The sequence below is a fragment of the Mytilus edulis genome, chromosome 11, assembly GCF_963676685.1.
Source record: "Mytilus edulis chromosome 11, xbMytEdul2.2, whole genome shotgun sequence".
Classification (NCBI taxonomy): Eukaryota; Metazoa; Mollusca; class Bivalvia; order Mytilida; family Mytilidae; genus Mytilus; species Mytilus edulis.
The window spans coordinates 17,052,271-17,075,955 of record NC_092354.1 but is presented as its reverse complement, the minus strand read 5'-3'; the positions used below and the strand labels follow the sequence as shown (position 1 = coordinate 17,075,955).

The 23,685-nt window shown below is 33.6% G+C and overlaps 1 protein-coding gene across 1 annotated transcript in view; it reads right to left on the bottom strand.

The window, feature by feature from the left end:
- LOC139494033 (zinc finger protein 235-like) overlaps positions 1-23,685 on the bottom strand; it is a 24,104-nt gene extending 419 nt beyond the window's left edge. Inside the window, exons 1-4 of the mRNA XM_071282200.1 lie at positions 23,676-23,685; positions 22,449-22,661; positions 1,119-1,156; positions 7-901 (exon numbers count right to left, since the gene is read on the bottom strand). Coding sequence (XP_071138301.1) covers positions 7-901; positions 1,119-1,156; positions 22,449-22,661; positions 23,676-23,685 — 1,156 coding nt within the window. The remainder of the gene's footprint in view (positions 1-6; positions 902-1,118; positions 1,157-22,448; positions 22,662-23,675) is intronic.

The window sequence follows — 23,685 nt, the reverse complement described above, 5'->3', positions numbered from 1 at the left end:
CATCACAGTCATAAGGTTTCTCACCTGTATGTGTTCTCATGTGAAATTGTAAATAACGAAGGCGACTAAATCCTTTACCACATTCTCCACAGTCATAAGGTTTATCCCCTGCATGTGTTCTCATGTGAGCCTTTAAATTACCAAGCAGTCTAAACCCTTTACCACATACATCACAGTTATACAGTTTATCAGCTGTATGTATTGTCATGTGTATCTTTAAATTACTAGACTGACTAAACCCTTTACCACATACATCACAGTCATAAGGTTTATCTCCAGTATGTGTAGTCATGTGTGCCGTTAAGTTACTTCTACGAGCAAAATCTCTACCACACACATCACACTTATGAGGTGTTTCACCTGTATGAGTTCTCACATGTTTCTTTAAGTCATCACTTCGAGAAAATTCACTAGCACAAACATCACATTTATAAGGTGTTTCGCCAGTATGCATTCTCATGTGTGTTTTTAAGGAACTTCTTTGAGTAAATTTTCTAAAACAAACATCACACTTGTGAGGTTTTTCGCCAGTATGTGTTCTCGCGTGTCTGTTTAAGTGACTACTTTGTGTAAATTTTCTAAAACAAACATCACATTCATAAGGTGTCTCGTCAGTATGCATTCTCATGTGTCCTTTTAAGTAACTTCTTTGACTAAATTTTCTAAAACAAACATCACACTTGTGAGGTTTTTCGCCAGTATGTGTTCTCAAGTGTCTCTTTAAGTGACTATCTCGAGAAAATTCTTTAGCACACACATCACATTTATGACGTGTTTTACCAGTCTGTGTGTTTATGTGTCTCTGTAGAGTACCATTGGTCGTGACTAAATCCTCTTCTCCCTCTGACATCTTATTGTCAATGTTTATCTCCATTATGTAAGTTCTTTGACTTGTACAACTCTGCAAGGAACAAACAAATATAAAGACATATTTTGATACCTTTCTGCAATTTACACTTTTATCATATATATATAGCACATCTATTTTGACATTCCTTATTTTTAAATAATGCATCTGTATGTTTTAATATGTAATTCTACTATATATACAACATGAAAAAGAAGCCTCTTTGTACATTAACCATATGATGTACTGTCCCATTGGTGTATACATGTACCTCACATCTTCTTGGTTTGACTAATTCTAATTCTGAATCTTGTAAAAGAAGCATATATATATGCTTACTACCCCATTTATATACCTCACACCTTTTTTATTCATAGGACATGAAGGACAAGAATGCTGGTACATGTACATATGTAAATGTCAACATTAATTACAAGGCTCAGTGTTCACATGATTGAAGCGGCGTTTTACGTTTCTGCAATTTGGCACTACAATTCTGCATAAAAATTTCCACTTTTCCACATTTTTGCAGTACTGTTTTCCGCATTGATTTTGTAAAAGTTTATTTCCGTTTCCGCATCTTTATTTTTAATCTATGCATCATCTGTTAGACAGGTAAACTTTGGGCGTGTTTTGTGTTGTACTGTAAAGTCGTTTATATATGAAGGGGATTGGACCTCTGGATTTCGTGTTTTTAAGCCCGGGATTTTGGGATCAGAACCCCTCCTATCCCCCTCATATATATATCTATAATACTAAAATTACGAGGTCCAATTTGTCAGCCGTCATCACGTAAAAACGACGAATCAAAGAATTCAACTTTATATATAACTAATATAGTACACAGGTGTAGATTAAAAATTACACCACTCCAGGCTCTTTTGCTTTCCGCGTAATTAATATTGCGAATAATTAGGAAATTCCGGGTCGAGTCCGATACCGATACCAATAGTATATTCACCTGTTACCTATTACCTTATCTGTACGTTCCGAATCCATGACAAGTCGCCCCACTGGCAAGAGTGGGGCGATCAGGTATGGGGCGACTTGCCAGTGGGGTTTAAGTGGGGCGATCAGGTGTGGGGCGACTTGCCAGTGGGGCGACTTGTCCTGCTTCCTACGTTCCGCATATGACAGGCGCACCACCAAACGGTGTATTCATGATTAATATGCTATATACACGGGTCAGACTCATTTTCACAGGGTCACACTACTTAATTGTCAAATTGTTACCTATTGTAGTATTTTAATCAGTAAGTCTTTCTAAGATAACAATACGAATACTAAAAATCTGGACTAAAAATAAGGCGTACAGTTTTCAATTTGTTAGCGGGCATGACGTAAAACAGCGAATCAAAGAATTCAGCTTTATTATAACTAATATAGGACAATGCTGTTGATTAAGAAATACTCCATTCCAGGACCTTTTGTTTTCCAAATAATTAATATTACAAATGTACCAATAATTTATAAGTTCCAGTTCAAAGGGTTCAAACAGAACGATTTGAAAGCAGAGAAAACTGTGTATCTTATAATCGGCATGACTTTATCAGATGTCAATACTAATACTAAAATAAGGCTTGCGCATAGTTATATACTTTAATTCAGTCACAGACCCGCGATATCACGGGTGTGTTCTAGTATATTATATATATATAGAAAAGGCTGACATGAAAAGTGTGAAACAATTCAAACAAAAAAACTATTTGTAAGGGTTGATATAATCAAAGTGATGGAAATCACTCATGGAAAGATAAGAAGAGTAGTTTGAATTATTTCATATTAAGGTATGGTGGGGGAAAATGAACATTTATAAAGCACTATTGCTGAAAATTACATTTACAGCAGGTCTTTAGACGGAAACTTGCTTTTCCAGTATGAGGATAAAATGAGCTCAAATTAAATAATATGGGTCTCTTAATTTGCACAATTTTATTTAAACTGCAGTTTATATCTTATCGAAATTATGTTGCCGGTTCTGAACATGTTTCAAAAACACAAAAAAATGCAAATCCTTGTAAGACATAAATCTGGACCAACAGCCTTAAAACTTTAAAGTGTCAACAACAAAAAATGAAAAATGTTGTCATTGGGAATTTTGTAAGTTGAAACAGAGGTTATAGGGCATTGAAGATTAAAAGTTTTAGAGTGCCTTTTGATCAATTTTTAACATGTTTAACGTATTTTTCAACACAGGGCATTGAAAATGTACTTTTTCAACGTAAACCAATTAAAAAACTTATCTTATTAAAATGTGGATTCTTTCATGATTGCAAAAATATATATTCACTTCTAATAAAATTTCAAATGACAAAAATAGACATCATGATTGATGTGAAATAAACTAATAAACAATGGTTTGTTATAATTAAAAGTTTTAAATTTTTTAAACTGTTTCAAGCCAATTCCTAATAATAAAAGTGTACTAATTTAATTGTTGATTAATTACAGATGATTATTGGAAATTTATCATGTAAATTATAGGCCTTACTTGTATACCTTTTATTTATTCATATTTATATTCATATTTCATTTTTTTAAGATCTTGTTAATCCATTAATCATTTATCTTTCAGATATAATTTACAGAATCACTTTATGTAAAATAAATGTAGATCAAAAGTAATTGGCAATCAGGCGCGTAGCTGCATATACGCTAACACGCAGTTGCGTGCACATCGATTCGGCATAAAAAAAAAATATGGCAAAATAAAAATATAAATTAAATGATTAAAGGAAACACATATGTTGCCACTTTTTTTTTGAATAATGAAATGTTATTAAATAACGGCATTTGGTTTCAAAATAAAAGTTTTATTGGAGATCGACAAAATCGGACAGTAACTTGTATCTTTTACAAGATTTGAATTTGTTATACTCAGTCTAAGACATGTAGTTTCGGAGCACATTTTACGGAGTACGGTTTATCTGTTTGGAATGAGATGTTCCAATCGGCATTAAATTTATCAGATCCTGAGGCGATGTGTTCGACAGACAACAAGACCCAATCACCCTGCAAACACGCCAAAACAGTATTGGAAAGTCTCATTATATTTTGCGTTCATAGACCATATGATAATGAAACTGAAGAGTGGAGTCGCGTCTGGTATTATTAGAAAATCGCTTCTTTGCGCCGTATCTGCTTCCTTGTGTTGTTGGAAATATAACAAACGAAGAAATCTCTGAGACATACGAAACTGACCTGGCATGTAATTTTGACGAATTCAACTGGGAGGTCGCTCGATGGCGAACACGTACGCTGATTTATAACACCTCGCGAGTGCTACCGTGGAGATATATCAAGGTACTACGTCTGTTGGAAACTTGCAAATGTACGATCAACAATGAACAACGACAGGTTATCATCGCTTAGGCATTACTGCATATTCATCGGGAATTCAGTGTTAATATTGACAAAGTAATAGAGAAGTTCGTTTCTGCCTAGACCCGAAGAGCAGATTTTGGACAATTTTGAGTAATTTCGGTATCACAAAAATGTGTTGTTTATGTATTCAATTTACCATTATTTACTCTATTCAGAAGATTAATTAATAGTTTTCATTCATAAATTGTAAAAAGTAAATTAAATTTTTATAAAGCACTTGAGCCAAATCTATTGATCAAACCTTACTTCTCTAACCCAAACTTTGAATTTAGAAAATTAATTACAAAACTTAGAATCAGTGACCATTCATTATTAATTGAAAAAGGGAGGCATTTTAAAATTCCTCGCGAAGAGAGACTTTGCAAAAAATGCAAAGTACTAGATGATGAGAAACATTTCTTAATAAATTGTTCTCATAATTCAAATATTAGATTAACATATTTTGATTGCATTAACAGAGAAAGTAATTCATTTGCTAATCTCACTGACAATGACAAAGTTATATATATACTTAACCCATCAACACCAACACAAGTGAATAAACTAGGATCCTTTATAAAAAAGTCAATGGAACTGAGGACAGGGGACCCTTTAATATTTACCTGAATTTGTGTATATATATTGAGTTACTTAGTTATTGTCTTTATTTGTTTTTTGTTGTTGTTATATTATGTCACAAACTGTAAAGTTTATATGGCAATAAAACTTTGAATCTTGAATCTTTATAAGTCCTTTCTACATGTAGCTCCTCTTTTAACCGTCCTATGACCGCAAACCGAAAAAAAAAAAAAATCTGCATAAAAGGGTCCCAAAATTTTTTCGCCTCGCTCCGCTCGGCAGTAGTTGCTTGCACATCATTTCGTTCTAGCTACGCCCCTGGCAATAAATAAATCTATCATCCTTATAAATATCAAACATCTAATATACACATTTGTGTATTCAATTATGAGGTCAAATACTTGTGTATTAAGAATTATACTGAGTGGTCTGTATAATTATGTAAACTGAGGTTGATAGGTAAATGTGGTCAATTTGATTGGCAGTTTAGGAGGTGGGGCATTGTAATTAAAGGTTCACCTTGTCTCTGATTGTTTAGTGATAATGACAGTTGTCAATCATACTAGTTGAATCAATACCCAGTTACCTAATCAAAATGTTTTTTAAAAGCCTGCACATCAACACACCTTAATGATATACATTCTTGAATGAACTGCTCCAATAATATACCCAGTTTTTTCAGTTTATATGTGTATTATGTGCACATACATCAGAACCATAGGGAACTATATTTCAGTGTGAATACATTTAGTAACAGTAGCTAACCTGTCCTGTTGTTAGGGAGGCTGGTGCCTAAGTAAAGATTTAGAACAAGTTCTTATCTTTCCAAAAACAAAGATGGCGTATGATATCAAAGAGATAACTCTTCACAAGAGACCAAATCACACAGAAATTAACAGCTATAGGTCACAGGTCGACCTTCAACAATAAAAAAAAAAACCCATACCACTTAGTCAGCTATATACATGTAAGGCCTTTTTTTTCGGAAAAGTAATGCACAAAAATGCGGAAACGTAAAAATAGATTTTTGCTTAAATTGTGGAAAAGGCCGATTGAAGGCTATACTTTAGTACTATAAGTCAAATAGTTCAAATTATAATAAAGAGACTGTTCCAGAAAAAAAAAATATCCTTACCGGTCAGATGTCATAATTATTTCAACTATTTCAACCTTAAACCATGATAATTGTTAACTTTTCATGCATTACAAATAGGCCCTAACTTGGAAGGAGAGTTTTCTTATTGGCACACATGTCACATTTAAGAATTGAATGCTTCTTTTTCATGTAATTTTGTAACTTTATTGGGGTGTAAAAGTGTTGACCAAAGTACATTTTGTATGAAACGCCTAAGCGCTTCATTCCGCGCTTCATTCTAAAAATGTGCGCACGGTCAACGCTTTTACAACCCTATGAAGTTTATACAAAGAAGCATTTAGTACTTATAATTACATTTTTTAGTTAGGATCATGAAAACACGATTTACATCAAGTTCTTATTTTATTAATAATTAACCTGTGCAATTTTTTATGGGACCTCGTGTCATCATGCATGTCTGATAAGTTTTATTGTGTAATGCAACCTCAATTGCTAAACATGCTAAAGGAATAACAAACTCTGAAAAATTTCAAGCTTTGGCAATTGGCAAAAAAACAATGGGCAAAAACATTACATTTGATCTAGCAGGTAACAAAATAAAATGTGAAAAGAGGTCAAACTATTAGGCATTACCATTGACTAAATTTCAACACGCATATATCAAACATCTGCAAAAAAGCATCCAGACAACTAAATGTACTAAAAAGACTTGGCAAATACTTATTAATAAACAAACTTGGAAAATTAACAATATATCACTCCTTTATCATATGATGTCAAACTTTAATGAGGGGGGGCAAGGGGTTTAACTGTTATGCTGTTATGGGGCAATTTAATTCTTTGTTATCTGTTATTTTGAAAATATATTTGCTGTTAGCTGTTATTGTCTTATTCTTTGTTAGCTGTTATTGGGCTTTTAGTTTTTTTGTTATCTGTTATTGTGATAATGTATTTGCTGTTAACTGTTATTGAAAATTGGAATGTTAGCATTTTTTTTGACAGTCAATATTCGGTATAAATTGAAGAACTTTGGCCATTGGGGTCTACCACTACTAATATGTTTGTCCTGTATTCAGAGAAGGATGCCATTAACATATACCCATCACAGAAGTGAGGTCCAGGACAATTCAAGTATATCTTATGATTATCCTTTGTAATAAATTCCATTTTTTTTTATGAATGTGTATTTAGAATTATCTTAATTTTTTGTATGAGAATAATGTTCCTTGTTTTCCGTACGAACATATTAAATTAAAACAATTCTTAATATGACAAAAAGGAAAACATATGGCCAGGAATATCTGACAAGGATCTCAATTAATGACTAGGTCCTAACAACCACTTAACCTTTTATATAATATGGTACATAGACTCAGCTCTGTAATTCTTTTCAAAGCAGAACCAAATGCATTGTACAATGAAAGTTCCAACCATGTTCTTGGGTCCGAAGCTGCACATAACTCATTACAAACAAAGATTTATTTCGTTTCAAGCCATTGTTTCCCTACTAAACTATGTATTCTACTTACTAGTACACTTGGTACAATCAAAAACCTCAGCTGATAAAAAATTGTTCAAATAAGGCCTTTGAAAATAGTGGAATAAATTGCTTTTAGAGTGTCAAAATTCGTTCAAAGTACTTGATAAATTGCATGCTTATAATTGGTGCTTTTGATTTTTCTACCCTATATACCACTTTGCCTCATAGTTTTATTAAGAAAAATTCACACACCTCATTAAATGGTCATTTAGAAAAAGTCAGAATATTCAAACTCTTTTAGGTCACTTTTTTTATTAGCAACAAAGGGAGCTTCAGTCAATATATATAAACAATACACCAACGTTTCATGAGAACTGCTGAAAACATTTTTGTGTTAATGTCTGAAAACTGGAAAATCACACCTTTTTAATTAATAAAACCTGTTAACTCGGAAACGTAAAATCTAAAATTTATAAAAATTGAAAGTTACCTCATGTTAATAGATATAAACAATTCACCAAAATTCCTTGCTTTGTGAAAGCATTTTTGAGATATTATCAGAAAACTGAAAAAAACACCAATTTTATTGAATAAAAACCCATTACCCAGAAACTTAAAATCTAAAATTTATAAAAAAAAAAAAAAAAAAAAAAAGGGAGCTCACGTCAATAGATATAAACAATTCCTCAAAGTTTAATGCAAATGGTTAAAGAGTTTTTGAGTTAATGTCCAACATGTTGACAACAGACAGACAACAGTATACCATAATACGTTCCGTAAACGAGCGTATAAAAAATATTATAATATATTGAGTAGTAATTTAAACACATTCAATTTCTAGATACATAAATTAATACTAAAAACATAGTCATAAAAAATGGAATGCATTACAAAGGATTATATCGTAATAAGAAATACTGATTTGTCAAAGACCGAATTATTTTAATATTTCATTTACTGTTATCTGTTTTTGTCGATTTTAATTCCTTGTTATCTGTTATGAGCCAAATCAATTTGCTGTTTTGCTGTTATTGGGACCCCCCTTGCCCCCCCTCTTTAATTTCTGCTCATTGTCCTGGCATTTCTGCAGCGAGGCTAACACTACAAAAATGGAAAAAGTACAAGAAAGAGCACTTCGCTTCATTTACCAGGATCACAATAGCACATACTTACTTTTAAAATCAAAAATGCCATCACTTAAAGTAAGACGCCTAAGAACCATGGCAATAGAGGTCTTTAGAACAGTCAATCATGAAAATCCAGTGTACCTCCATGACCTTATAAATATTAAAAAAACAAAATATTCTTTCAGATACCAAAATTTAGCTGAAATACCTGATGTAAGAACAACAAGGTATGGCTTGAAATCTTTCTGATATTCTGCTGCCAAACTATGGAATGAGTTGCCAAACCACTTTAGAACTGAAACATCTTTTACCCAATTCAAGAGTCTAATAAACTCATGGAATGGCAACTCATATCCCTTACCGAAAAATAGGCCCTGTGGCAAACATTTGCCACAAGTTTGCAGCAAACGTTTGCTGCAAACTTGCCGCAACCATTTTACCATGCAAATGAAGTTTGCGGCAAGCTTGCGGCAAACATAATTATGCAAACTTGCGGCAAACTTGCAGGATCTACACATATACCAATGTCATGTGTGTAGACACATTCAATTTATCTCTTTCAAATTACACAGCAACATTTTTAAAAAGTCAATTCCTGTCTTTATACAAACAGCCATTGAAAGAATTCTTGCAAACTCGTGAGATGTGAGGAAATACATACATGCATTTGAGTTTTGAAAAAGTGGCAGGAGTCATTCTCAAATGACATAATTATATATAATATACCTGTATTAAAAACAGAAAAAGGTAAAATCTCAAGATGTATTGAGTATAAAGCTAGGTATAATTGCATTACAGAATTTAACTTAATCTTAATAAACATGATCATGATGGTGCAGTACATCAGTAACAAATTCAAACTTATAATAGCTTAAGTTTTTTAATCACACAATTAGTATGTATGTGCCTGCAGTAAAAATAAACCTGGTAAGGCCTAAAAAAATTCTACAGGGCCCTTGTAAAAACTTTTGAATCCAGGCTGGCCTTCAGAGAAAATGTTAAGTATTGTTCCTGACTGTATTGCAGATTTATGTGAAGTTTTTAAACTGACATGCACAATTCATTTCACAAGTGTAATAAAAATAATTCTACAAAACAACGCAGCGCATCGCGTTGCAAATTCATCTTAGACCCACCATGCATCAAGAAATATGTCTTTATGTGGTAATATTAAGTATTTGATTTTTTTTCAGTGAGAACGCGCTAAAGTGCCCTTTTTAAAAACGGGCCCCTCTATTTTCAAATCCTAGCTGGAACACTGCACATACATGTATATATAGTTGCTTACTTAATTATGTATGATGATAACATTAATTATTATATTAAAACATGCAGTTCTATGAATCATTTGTACTTACACAATTACATACTGATTATCCCATATTATTGAACCAAAATGCCTCCTTGATCTCTTATATGTGATATGCATTTCCAAACACAACCAACAATTTCAAATTGTTAGCATCCAGGAAGTGCCAACTAGGCATGCCCAGTCAATATTGTGTAATTCCGGCAATGTTCTGGCAAACATATAGAATGGTCAAAGTTTTCTGCAATCTTGCGGCAAACATATTGAATGGTCAAAGTTTTCTGCAATCTTGCGGCAAACATATTGAATGGTCAAAGTTTTCTGCAATCTTGCGGCAAACATTCTTCATTATTTTAAACTTTCTGGCAATCTTACGGCAAACATTGATGTTTCTGCAAACTTGCCACAAGCTTGCAGCAATGTTTGCCGGAAGTTTGCAGCTAGCGGCAAACATCTGCAAACACTATTTTCTGTGTTCCTGCAAACTTTTTGTTTCTTGCAAGCTTGCAGCAAGTCTGCTGCAAGTTTGCGGCAAACAATTCAGTTTCATATGCCATTGCAATGCATGTGCTTAGTTTTAGTTATTTTATGTTACAGCTTGAAATATAATAGTGCTGCTTCTTGTGAATGTTTGCTTAGCTTTTTATAATTTGTGAATGCTGTGCTTTAGTTTTTATGTTTGCTTTTAATGCTTATGCATGTGTATAATAGAGTATTTAAAAAGTGCAGCCTAAATGTGCATGACATGTATGTTCTATGTCTTTTATGTTTTAAAATTTGTTTTGTGTATGTTTGTTATGTAAATGTATGCATTTGTCGGTTATAAAAGCTCAGAGAGCTTATGTTTATTTGTTATGTGACATGCCGACTATAAATAAAGCTTTGAATTGAATTGAATAGACCACTTTCGAGTTCATCCGTCACCGGCAAAAACTCGTCAATTATGCACGCCTTTATGACGTCATTTACCAGATAGAGGGGGTCGCCTGTATCCCTGCACTATTTACGTTCATCAAGCGTCTTAGTGATCGTCTTTGTGCAGGATAAACTAGAAATAATGGTTGCTCTGTAGGTACTTACTGACAATTCCCTAATGACAGCAGTGTTGATTGTCAATTTTGAGAATTCAATTTGCCGAATAGTTCGTACAATATAGAATTATAGTTTTCCAACCACTCGCTCAACATTAGAAGGGAAGTGACGACGCCCCTAAACGCACAAATGACGGTGATAAAGGCGCGTATAATTGACGAGTTTTTTCCGGTGACGGATGAACTCGAAAGTGGTCTATTGAACGTGATGTGCAGTTAGTCAATCAGAATAACATATTATCATGATTATAATGAAACAATTTCATACATCTTATTTAATTATATTCATATTGTACAGTAAATAAACTGTTGGTTTTATAATTTTGCAATCATAACCAGTTAAATGAAAATACATAATATATGTTTCTCTCTGTCATAACACAACAGTTGAACTTGTTGTTTACGATCATTTGCTGTCTCAAAATAGCAATATAAGTCTGAACGAGTGAGTACTTTCTTGTTTGTCTTTAACGTTATAAACATCATCAAGTCTACCCATGTATTATTCACTCCAGTTTGTAAAATTGTAAAATAAATCATTGTCTTCTCATTTACCTGTTTACTAATATGTTTACTTACTTTTCTTTAAAGGGATAATATAGGTGGAGGGAAAGAAACCAACGTTATATTTTCAGATCCCCTACCTAAATAATCTGTAAGTTCCTCCTATGTCAGGCGAACTACAATAACGGTGAAGATGGGAATTCGATACAAAACAAATGCGTGCATTATTCATTTTATCAAGTATTTATGTGTAACCGGAGAGCACGAATTTCATTACAAAATTGCTTGTCTCCACCGGCACTCGAACCCGGGACCTCTGTGTTACACTGAAGGCAGCCCGCTAACCGACTGAGCTAAAGAAGTACTTCCTTAGCTCAACTGCTTACGGCTGACTAAGTATCTTAGTACTAAGGTTTTCTAATGGAAGCAATCCCGTCACATGTGTAATTTTATAAAGGGGAAAGATTTTTTATGAGTAGACAGAAAATGGCATTATGCATAAAATTCTACTGCCTTAGTCATGTTAGTATAGCCCAGTAAGCATTAAAAGAGGGACGAAAGATACCAGAGGGACAGTCAATCTCATAAATCGAAAATAAACTGACAACGCCATGGCTAAAAATGAAAAGGACAAACAGACAAACAATAGTATATCTGACGCAACATAGAAAACTAAAGAATAAACAACACGAACCCCACCAAAGACTAGGGTTGATCTCATAGCCAGAAACTAGTAGTGCTTTAAAAGGGGTTGCCCCGATATTCCGACACCTCGTTAGTCCGACACTTTAATCAGATTATGACATTATATATAACTATGCAAATGCTTGAAATACTGAACGGACGAAAACATAATAATTGCGAACTGCATTCGTACATTAAAGATATATAAAATTCAAACACTCAAAAACTTGCTTACAGATCTGTTCCTAGTGTATATTATTGTTGTTGGGATGTACAAGTACCCGACAACGTCCACTTGTATTTTTGTCCATCTGATGAGTTAAGCCATTTTTAACTGATTCGTATAATTTGTTCTTATGTTGTACTGTTATACCACTGTCCCAGGTTAGGTAAGGGTTGGGATCCCGCTAACATGTTAAATCCTGCAACATTATGTATGTCGCGCCGTGGTTCAGTGGTTGTCGTTTGTTTATGTGTTTCATATTTATTTTTCATTCATTTTTTTTAATAGATAAGACCGTTAGTTTTCTCGTTTGATTTTTTTTTACATTTTCATTTTGGGGCCTTTTATTGCTGTCTTTGCGGAATGGGCTTTGCTCATTGTTGAAGGCCGTACAGTGACCTATAGTTGTACATTTCTGTGTTATTTTGGTCTCTTTTGGAGAGTTGTTTCATTGGCAATCATATCACATCTATTGTTTTATATATATCTACGCGATTAAAACAACGTCATCACACAATTTTAGTGGAAAAAAGTTCCATTTCAGGGAATCAATAATCGCAGTTGACTTACAAATTCCTAAAAGGTGTTTTGTCGTGGAAGATCTATAAAATAGTTGCCGTGGAACTGTCGTGCAAAATGTCAAAAAAATATCCCGAGTGTTCACATCAGCTACGACATGTCCACGACAGAGAAAAAAGAATTGTAACTGTACTGTCGTAGGTAAGCCGCAAGTCGGTCGTGCGACAGTCGTACGACAATCGTGAGTTGTTTGGGGCTATTTTTCAGAATTTCATGTCATGGAATGCGCGTGTTTCTGTCGTGTCACTGTCGTACCACTTTTCAATACCTTTGCATATACACTTGCGGAATTTAATTTGGAGATTTTATTCTATCCTCGAAAATTTACACCCCGCAAAAACAACCCGGTATACCGTATATGAAGCTATAAAGAACTCCGTTTTGCAATCGATGACGTCAGTGTATGTACATGTAGATATTTGCACAGCAATACTTGTTTAAGGTGGTACCTAACACTACAGGGAGATAACTCTGTAAAGTCAGCTAAACGTTTTAATTACGTTGTCTTGTAAAATTATCATAAATGATAGTTTCTGACATATGGCGCGACATGTGAGAACCCCCCTATTTTTACAAAAAAAATCAATAACTCTAAAATAAAATTTTGAATCATCACCAAAAAGTTTACATATCTTAACATTAATATTACTAAGAAGTGTATAAAGATATAAACAATTATCATAAATTGTTTTTGAGATACGGCACGACATGTGAATCCCCCTGCCCCCATTTTTTATGTTAAAAAAAACTCAATATCTCTAAGTAAAAATTTGAATCAAAACCAAAAATTATATAGATCTGTAGATTAATCTAACTTAGAAGTGTGTAAAGTTTAAAGCAATAATCATACATCGCTTTTGAGATACGGCGCGACATGTGAGAACCCATCCCCCTTTTTTTTTAAATACTCAATCATGACTTTTAAATAAAAAGTCGAATCATCATCAAAAAGTATACAGATCTTTACATTTATATAACTGAGAAGTGTGTAAAGTTATAAGCAATAATCAGAAATTGTTTTTGGGATACGGTGCGACATGTGTTTTTAATTTAGAAAAAACTCAATATCTCTAAAAAAAATTAATTGAATCCAAACCAAAAATGATACAGATTTTTAGATTAATATAACTTAGAAGTGTGTAAAGTTTTAAGCAAAAATTACAAATGGCTTTTGAGATGCGGCGGCATGTGAAAAAAACACCCCCCTAATTTACACCGGTTACTCAATTTTTTAATCTTATTTTTATCAAAAAGTATGCAGATCGTTTGACCATCATAAGAAACAACTACATGTCTATTAATATTATATGTCTGTTAAGATTCATGAAATTTGGATGAGTCGTTCTCAAGTTACGGTGCGAAATGTTTAAGTCGGACAGACAGATGGGCAGACGGACATTTGTATACCATAATACGTCCAGTCGACATTTTGACGGGCGTATACAAACAAATACAGAACTGCCATTACATCACTTCCAATATTTGAACCTGCATTTATTTTGTTGATATTTTGATACTTTGCCTAGCTAGATGCTTTTTTGAAATAATATACATGTACGTGGTTATTTTTTTCTTTGTTCCGTGAAACTCCTATTGCACATTCGAATACCGGTAACAAGTAAGAATATACCGATCTTCTGGTGAGACTTTCTTTGTAGTGTTGTTTTTATCCTTCCAGATCACCTAGTTACATTTCAGGTTGTGAGTGTGAGTTTTTGTTTTTAAAACCTTTTTATTTTTGATAGTCAAATTGAGTATGGTAATGGGGAATGTGTCAAAGAGACAACAATCCGACCAAAGAACAGACAACAGCCGAAGGCCACTTATAGGTCTTCAATGCAGCGAGAAACAACCGCACTGGAGTCGTGTTTCATCTGGCCCCAAAACAAAATGTATAGGGATTGTTTTACTTGAATATTTGTATTGCTCTTTTTTCTTGTTTACTTACAGGTCGATTTTTTTGTTGCCTTTAATATAGATACTCTAGGGTTACTCCTTGATCTAAGTCGCAAAATTCCTGAATTTGTGTTCATTTTTATTTCTAATAAAATATATTTATGTAATAGGACTAATCAAATAAATACAGAAAGAACAAAACAATCAAAAAAATACAGAAACAACTCACAGTTTTCGGTTTTGGTTAATCTAACCAATGAATGTATATCTTTAATCAACAATATTGAATCAAATAAATGAGTTGAAGGTGAAGATTGTTGTTTGCATCTCCCGCAAGGGAGGGCTGTAAGGTGAGAAATTCCGTTCGGATAGCGGATTAATTGATAAGTTAATTGATGTGGAAAGTGTGTGTTCAGTTTCGGTATGCAAGTCTCATGTAGTTCCTCGTAAAGATAAACATTTGCATAATAGTACTATCGATGTGACCCTGATTGCTCACTGGTCTAACAATAGGTTCACATATTAGTAAGTTTCTGTGTATCAGCGTACTACTATTGGTCGGGATTTATTGTATTGTCGGACTATTGGTGTGTTGGACTAATAGGGTGTCGGACTAGTGGGGTGTCGGACCAAGGGGGTGTCGGACTAATGGGGTGTCGGACAAACGGGGTGTCGGAACATCGGGTCTGGGGCTCCGACACCCCGTTAGTCCGACACCCCAATAGTCCAACACCCTATTGGTCCGACACCCCACTGGTCCGACACTTCATTTGTCCGACACATCAATAGTACGACAATACAATTAATCCCGATCAATGGTAGTAATTTGATAAACAGAAACTTACTTATTTGTGAACTAAGCATTAGACCAGTTTTAAGAGAGCAATCAGGGACACATCGATGGTACAATTATGTAAATATTTATCTTTACAAGGAACAGCATAAGATAACTTGCATACCGAAATTGTGAACACATACACTCCAAATCAATGAACCCGCTATCCGAACGGAATTGTTTACCCCTCACCCCTCCATTGCGTGAGATGCAAACAACAATCTTCAATTTCAACTAATTTATTGGTAAATGAATTGATTCAATACTGTTGATTACAGATTTACATTCATTGGTTAGTTTGACCGAAACCGAAAAGTGTGAGTTCTTTCCGTATTCAGTCGGAAACCAGGTTGAAATAGAACAAAAGAATCGAAGCTCTTTGTTAAAGAAGGCGATAAATGTTTACTGTATTGTTCACTATAGTGACAAAATTTTTAAAAGTTAATAGAAACAAACAAAACTGCAATTTTCTTCTCAATAACGAGGTGTTTTATTTTAAAAACACCATTTGCATAAGTTTTCAATTTGTCTAGTACATTATTAAGCAGAACATTAGGTCAAGTAATTTCAGAAAAGATCTTTTTGTAATTGCGGACGCCAAGACAATACATGAACCTCACACGACCCCTCGACACAGGTGAGCTTATATATGATCTTATAGCGATTCAGATTGATAACCATTTCAAATTAAGCCAGTTTTTGTGTGTGTGTAGATTTGTATTGTTTTAAACTGTTATGACCGTTTAAAGTGAAACGTAGGTGTTTAATCTAAGAATTTCTTTTTTAAACTTATATACTTGTTTTAAACTCAATTGGTAGTATGAAGCTATTGATTGATTGATTGTTGGCTGCTTAACGTCCAGTGGCAAATATTTCATGCATATTCAGGACGAGAACAAGTTCACAATAAATACAATAGGTAGCTCTTGTCATAAAAGAGGCCAATGGTCGTGGAATTTTGGACTGCCACTGGAAAATGAGGATGTATTGGATAGGAACAGAAATTTCGCCTTGCAGCAGGCCACCTACGGACCCCTCAAAGAGTTGCTGCAAGGGTTCTTAACGTGCAAAGAGCGTGGCACTCTCTTTACACGAGACATCGGATTTAAACGTCACCATTCTGACCGGACGCGATTGCGAATTTGATACATCCCGCACAGCCAAACGGACTCCCCACTTCGGCAAGCGTTTTACTGTCGGTCAGGAGAAGACCAAGTGACCATAATTCTATTTCCCAGTAACCCTTGGGGAATTTTGAAATGCACAATTAACAAAGCAAACATTAGTTTCAAATACTTTTAAATAGATTTTTTTAGGATAATGTACCCTTGCGTTGATCCCATGTTAAACATAACAAAAATCTCTGTACAAACGTCTGTGAATTTTCTACAAAAATAGTGATTTTCTTTTCACCAAAGTCTTTTTTCTACTAAAAACAATAATGAACTTTAAATAATAATGCTTTGGAAGAAGTTTCACCTTGATATATGTACAAAATTATGTCTCTATTATTCATTGTCTGTGCTGTTTTGATACTTTTGCAGTTTTCGACTAAAAATGGTCGATTACAGACAGCCGAGTACGCATTTTACTTTCAAGGCATGTTTACGTTGATTGTTACTGTCCTGAAAACGGATAGACGGAAACAAAAATGTTTGATATATCTGGCTTTAGATCTGTTTTTTTAAATTTAAAATTAAGGCTTCATTTTAATATAATAATACTGAGAATTCACAATATAAAAAAATGCAGAAAAAAATGGATGAAGTAAAATATCTACAGAGATGGTGTGTTTGACACACAAAACTTAAACGCTTAGTGATATTACCAATATTAAAATAAAAGTGTATTTTAGTTAGGTATTTTTTTACGTTTACTCATTTTCAATTATAATATAGCCACATTTGATTTTTATTCATAAAAATATTTAAATATAGTAAAGTAGGACACATTGTTCACTTCCTCCCCCGTAATTCTTTATCAAAAATATTTATTTAATTTGGAATTTTGAAATGAAAAAGCTAAGAAATCTTAGTTTTGTTAGTGGTCTCTAGGTTATCTCGTCTTCATTCTCTGACATATTCTAGTCTGCCCTTTCATAAAATAGTGATTTGTTTTAGTGTTCTATCGAACTTTCGAAAAAAAAACTGATAACCGTTCAGACAAAAAAGTTATGTTGAAAAAATCTTACAGATACAGCAAGTGATTCTTAATAGCTATAAGATACATTTTTCTTTTAAAATACAACTTTTTAATCCTACGGGAACTTATTCCAAGCTTAAAACCTTTACTGTTACCTCGCTCTTACTTATCCCAATCCCCCCCCAAAAAAACCACACAAACAAACCCGCAATACTATTGCCATTCTTATAGTCAGCACTCAATTGTTCACAAAAAAATGTGATTTAAGCTGACATATTATTCAAACGCTCAGAAAGTCCTTTGTTCTATATTTTTGCTCTCCATTTTTATTCAAAACTTTTTACATTTTTATTTAATGGGTTATTGTTGAAGGTATTACGATGACGTTTTAACACATACTTCCTTTGGTTTCTTAAGGAAATTTGTCCATTGACAACAAACATACCACATCATCTACTTTATATAAGTATTGTATAAATTACAACGTATTTTGGTGATCTTGCAAAATGATCGTAATCCCGAAAATCGTAAACATATTTTCTTATCTTAAAAGGGGACAAGAAGGGTTCCATTAACAGGCCAATAAATAAGATTACAGTTAATTTAAAAAAAAATTAAAAAAACAGAGGTCTTTTTTCTTGCATAATAACAGTAAACGGATTCACAACAATGTCAATTTCAAGAAAGCAGGCGACAGTTAATTAGTCAATAAGAGTACAGCATCAATGATCTTGAATATATGCCACTTTTAACTAAAATACAAAGGCACAGAACCAGGACATAGGAGCACAGAACCAGGACCGTTTTTCTTATCAACAGCACCGCGTCAAGAAAATTCCGTTTAACGAACTTGTACGACTTTTGCAATATAATATTGTTGTAATATACTTTGCATGGTACTTATGACGCATCAGAGAAAAAAATAAGCAACAAAACAGTCGTTTTATTGCCGTTCTGATACAATGTAAACAAACCCTCCAGCACAGAATCAGGACCCACCAGCACCCGTCAGGACCGAATCACCAGCACAGAACGTTCTCTCGCAGGACAACCATACCCATCGTGTATATATCCCCTTGAAAGTCTATTGACATATGCACTCAGAACTCATTTGTAATGGACAATTTAAGAGTTCCAATATTCGAGACCAAAGTGGTAGATGCCTTCAAATGATAATAATACATATATTATTGGTGCAATCTGGGAGCAGTATATCTAACATATATGCTCCTGATGCAATCACTTCCAGCTTGAGATAAATTTAGGTTTCAGGGGCAAAAGGAAAAAGTATTTTGCCAAATCAGAATAATGCATGTGAATGTGGTTTAAGCCTAAAAAGGACATATGTATTTTAAGGGAATGTTTCGATATACTGAGATCAACATGCAAAGCAATATAACTAGTTCCAACTAGATGCCAAGCAGTCAATAAACAATCACTTCTATTGACGAAAATAATCAAAATTATACTAAACCAAAGCTAAGAAGAAAGTTGGGTATGGTATATGACTGTACTACAGGCACAAATACATCAAATTATATGCATAAGAGCATTTTCTCCTCCTTTTTCTTTGAAGTCACCTTGTTTTAACATGTACACAAATTTCTAAATGCACAATTAAAAAAAAAATACCGCTCGCTCCACTTGATAGAGTACCCGCCTCAACAAAACTTTTTTTCAAGATTTTTTTACAATCAAAACAGTCTCGCTCGCTCGCCCAATATTTTTTGAAGCTTTTGTCCAAAGAACTATAAATCAAATTGGTGTGGCCTAATGAGTCACAAAAACAGAAAAGTTGTGTTCTAATAGCTATTTTTTTTACTGAAAGTACTTGACGACAGCCTGACAAGTTGGATGATGAAAATGCATATCTTCGAAAAATTCTATTTTTTGTGTGTGATAACTATGGTTTATAGTCTTCAACCACTAGAAAAATCTAGTCTGCCCTTCTACGAAATATTTAATTAGATTTTTTTTAAATGTTTATGATTTTTCGAAAATTCCACCCGACAACCGATCAGACAATAGTTTTAAGTTGAATCAATGCAGACAAGATCATTAACTGATGCTCATTAGCTAGCTGATACATTTGTCTTTTAAAATATAACTGACATATAAGGATCGTATTGGTAAGCTATGACTGTTGTCATGTTTATACGTTCTGGCTGTTTTCATGTCTGTGTAATTACTAATTGCCATTTTATACCAATTGACCACATTTATATGTGTCCGTAAGTCTGTAAGCGTTAACTGTCATTCACAAAATAAACATTTACAACACGTTTAATTCATGTGTTTATGTAGTTTATTTTTCAATGAACTAGTACACAGTTTGAAAAGGGGCCAACTGCAGCCTGTCTCGCGATGCGATTTTTCACGCATTGTTGAAGACCCATTGATGGCTATCGTAGATCCGGTTGTCTCTTTCACACATTCCTCGTTTCCATTCTCAAGTTTATATTTTATTGAATACCGACTTTGAATAAAACTTACTTGCTTGAACCATTTAATTTCCACATAACATTTATATATGTTCAAATGTTGTTATTGACTTATTGAACATTTACACAACATTTACAGCCAAAGGTCTTTTGTAAGCTGTTACAGTAGTTGGCCCATTTATTATGAGATTTTAGCCAAGAAAAGAGCTCTCTCTACCATCCGAAGCCGTAGATAATATGTATACCACATGTATTAAGTTTATCACAAGTATGTGCTGTTTCACCGCTGTTTCACCGCTACTCTGGGTTAGCAGGAAGGTTGAGCGTTCAGAAACGTTACTATCCACGGTATATTCTATATAAGTCTGTCAAAGATCGGACCCTTTTTCCCGTGTGTATGGGTTACATGGGGTTTGCTCATTGTTGAGGCTGTGTAGTGACTTAAATATATATTTTCTTTTCGCTGTAATGTCTGGCGGTCGACGTCACAACACGTGCAATCGCTGTGTGTACTCTCACGTGACTAAAGGTTTTCTATAAAACCTAAATTCTTAATTACACACCTATTTAAACACCGGTAGTTTAAATCCAAAATGCATTTGACTTAAATCTTAATTGACTAGGTGTGTCTATTTTCTGCCGAAAGTTGTTGACTTGGTTTATTCCGGGAATACCGGCTTCTTCAACCAATAACAGAGTACACATGCTGCAGTACTAAATTCATATTGAAAGTCTGCAACATGAAAGTTTTACCACAACCATGACAAGTATCACATACGCTTAACATTATCAATGTTCTATGATGATTAGGTCATGGTCAAATGACCCAGGCAAGACAGACATGTTAACCTCACAAGCATTCAATGCTTATAGTATCTCATAGACTGACAAAAGTACGAAAATGTATCATTGAAAATGAGGTCACGGTCAGACAATACCATTACATCAAGAATTTAAAATCATACCGAAACACTATGAACATACAAACTTAACACTGACCAATAATTAAACCTTGGAAATGAGGTCAAGGTCAGATGATACTGGCTAGAACTATACGTATACCTAACAATCATCTTATACATTAAATATAGTTGACCTATAATACTAAAAGTACTTAAAAAGAAGACAAAAACTTAAAATTTAACAATGAAACATGAAAATAAGGTCAAGGTCATGTGATACTGGTTAGAACTACTTGGTTGTTTGCTTTACAAGCATTCAATACACCAATTATAGTTGAACTGTTGATTATAGTACTTAAAAAAACCAAGACCTATTAACCTAACCTTCTTTTTATTTTTATCTCACATATATTCCCGACAAGTCATCATGGTCATTGTCATATTACAATAATGATGAACTCTCAAACATTCATGACATTGTTATATCACTATTCATGTTTTAATTTAGATAAATTCACAGATGAACTTGCATAAAAAAGATCCTTAAACAAAAAAATAACATTCATCATGTTCATTTGGTAACAACATGTCATGTATGTAATTACAATTCAACTCTAATAAATATGTATACATGTAAATCACTTAGAATGCTTTTGATGGGTAAACAAAAGATTTATAAAAAAAGATTCACTACATACATCAATATCTCTGTCATGTATGTGTTCTTTTATATCTCTATCTCTATGTATATGTTCTTATATATCTCAAATCTCTATGTATGTGTTCTAATATATCTCTCATCTCTATATGTTCTTATACGTCTTGACCTCTATGCATATTTTCTTATATATTTCTATCTCTATGTGTTCCTATACATCTCTATCTCTATATGTTCTTATACATCACTATCTCTGTATGTTCTTATATACCTCTATCTCTATGTATGTGTTCTAATATATCTCTAATCTCTATGTATGTGTTCTTATACATCTCTATCTTAGTGTGTTCTTTTACATCACTATCTCTACGTGTTCTTATACATCTCTGTATGAATCATCATTTCAAATAATGTTTCCCCAATAATTTAAACCTCACAGTATATGTTTTTATGCGTCTGTCATGGACTGTTTTCATTTTCATACAACCCTTTTCTAAATACATTACATATATAAGGTTTAATAGTTATTTCCAGTATGCGTTCTCTGCTAGTCTGAATTCATGAAATTTAGCACGAAATTAGACTTGCCTTGATTTGACTAGTATTTATTCTTCTGTGTCTATGTAAATATCATTCACATTGAACCGCAACGACAGACATCTTATCATGCTCACTGTGTTATGCTTTGTAACCTGTATGAATTTTCATGTGTCTCTTTAAATTACCTTGCTGACTAAACTGTTTGTCACATACATCACCGTCATAAGGTTTATCCCCTGTATGTGTTCTCATGTGAGTCTGTAAATTACCCAAGTGACTAAACCCTTTATTACATACATCACCATAAAGTTTCTCCCCTGCATGTGTTTTGGAATTACTTTGTAAAGGACTAGGTTGACTAAACCCTTAACCACATACATCGCAGTCATAAGATTTATCACCTGACTCCCATACACATAATATATGAGACATATTGCATATAGTATATATAAGAAAAACAGATAAAAGCACAAAAACTTAACTATAACCACTGAACAATGAAAATGAGGTCAAGGTCAGATGACACCTGCCAGTTGGACATGTTCACCTTACAGTCCTTCCACACACCGAATTTACTAGACCTATTGCTTATAGTATCTGGAATATGGACTTGACCATCAAAACATAACCTTGTTCACTGATCCGTGAAATGAGGTCGAGCGCAAGTGAAAACTGACCTTGTTAGGTACGCACATACCAAATATAGTTATCTTATTACTTATAATAATATCCTATTTATTAGGGAATTTAGCATTGCAAAAAATCTTAACTTTTTTTCAAGTAGTCACTGAACCATGAAAATGAAGTCAAGGACATTGTACATGTGACTGACAGAAACTTCGTAACATGAGGCATCCATATACAAAGTATGAAGCATCCGGTTCTTCCACCTTCTAAAATACAAAAGCTTTTAAAAAGTAAGCTAATCCTGCCGCCTTCACCGTAGCCGCCGCCGCCGGATCACTATCCCTATGTCGAGCTTTCTGCGACAAAAGTCGCAGGCTCGACAAGTAGACAAAAACTTTAAATTTAACAGTTCAATAAAGCATGAAAATAAGGTCAAGGTCATGTGATACTGGTTAGAACTTCTTGGTTGAATACGCTACAATCACTCAAAACACCAATTATAATTGACCTGTTGGTTATAATACTTGAAAAAAATAAACCAAAACACAAAAAAATACTAAATTTCAAAATGCGAGTTTAAATTAATATTAAGACCTTTAATAATATTTTTTTTTTATATATTATTATATGCCATTTTACATGTTTTATGGCCTTTTATAGCTGACTATGCTGTATGGGTTTTACTCATGCTTGAAGATTGTACGATGACTAGTCTATGATATTTTATTTCTGTGTCATTTGGTCTCTTTTACCTATCGGCAT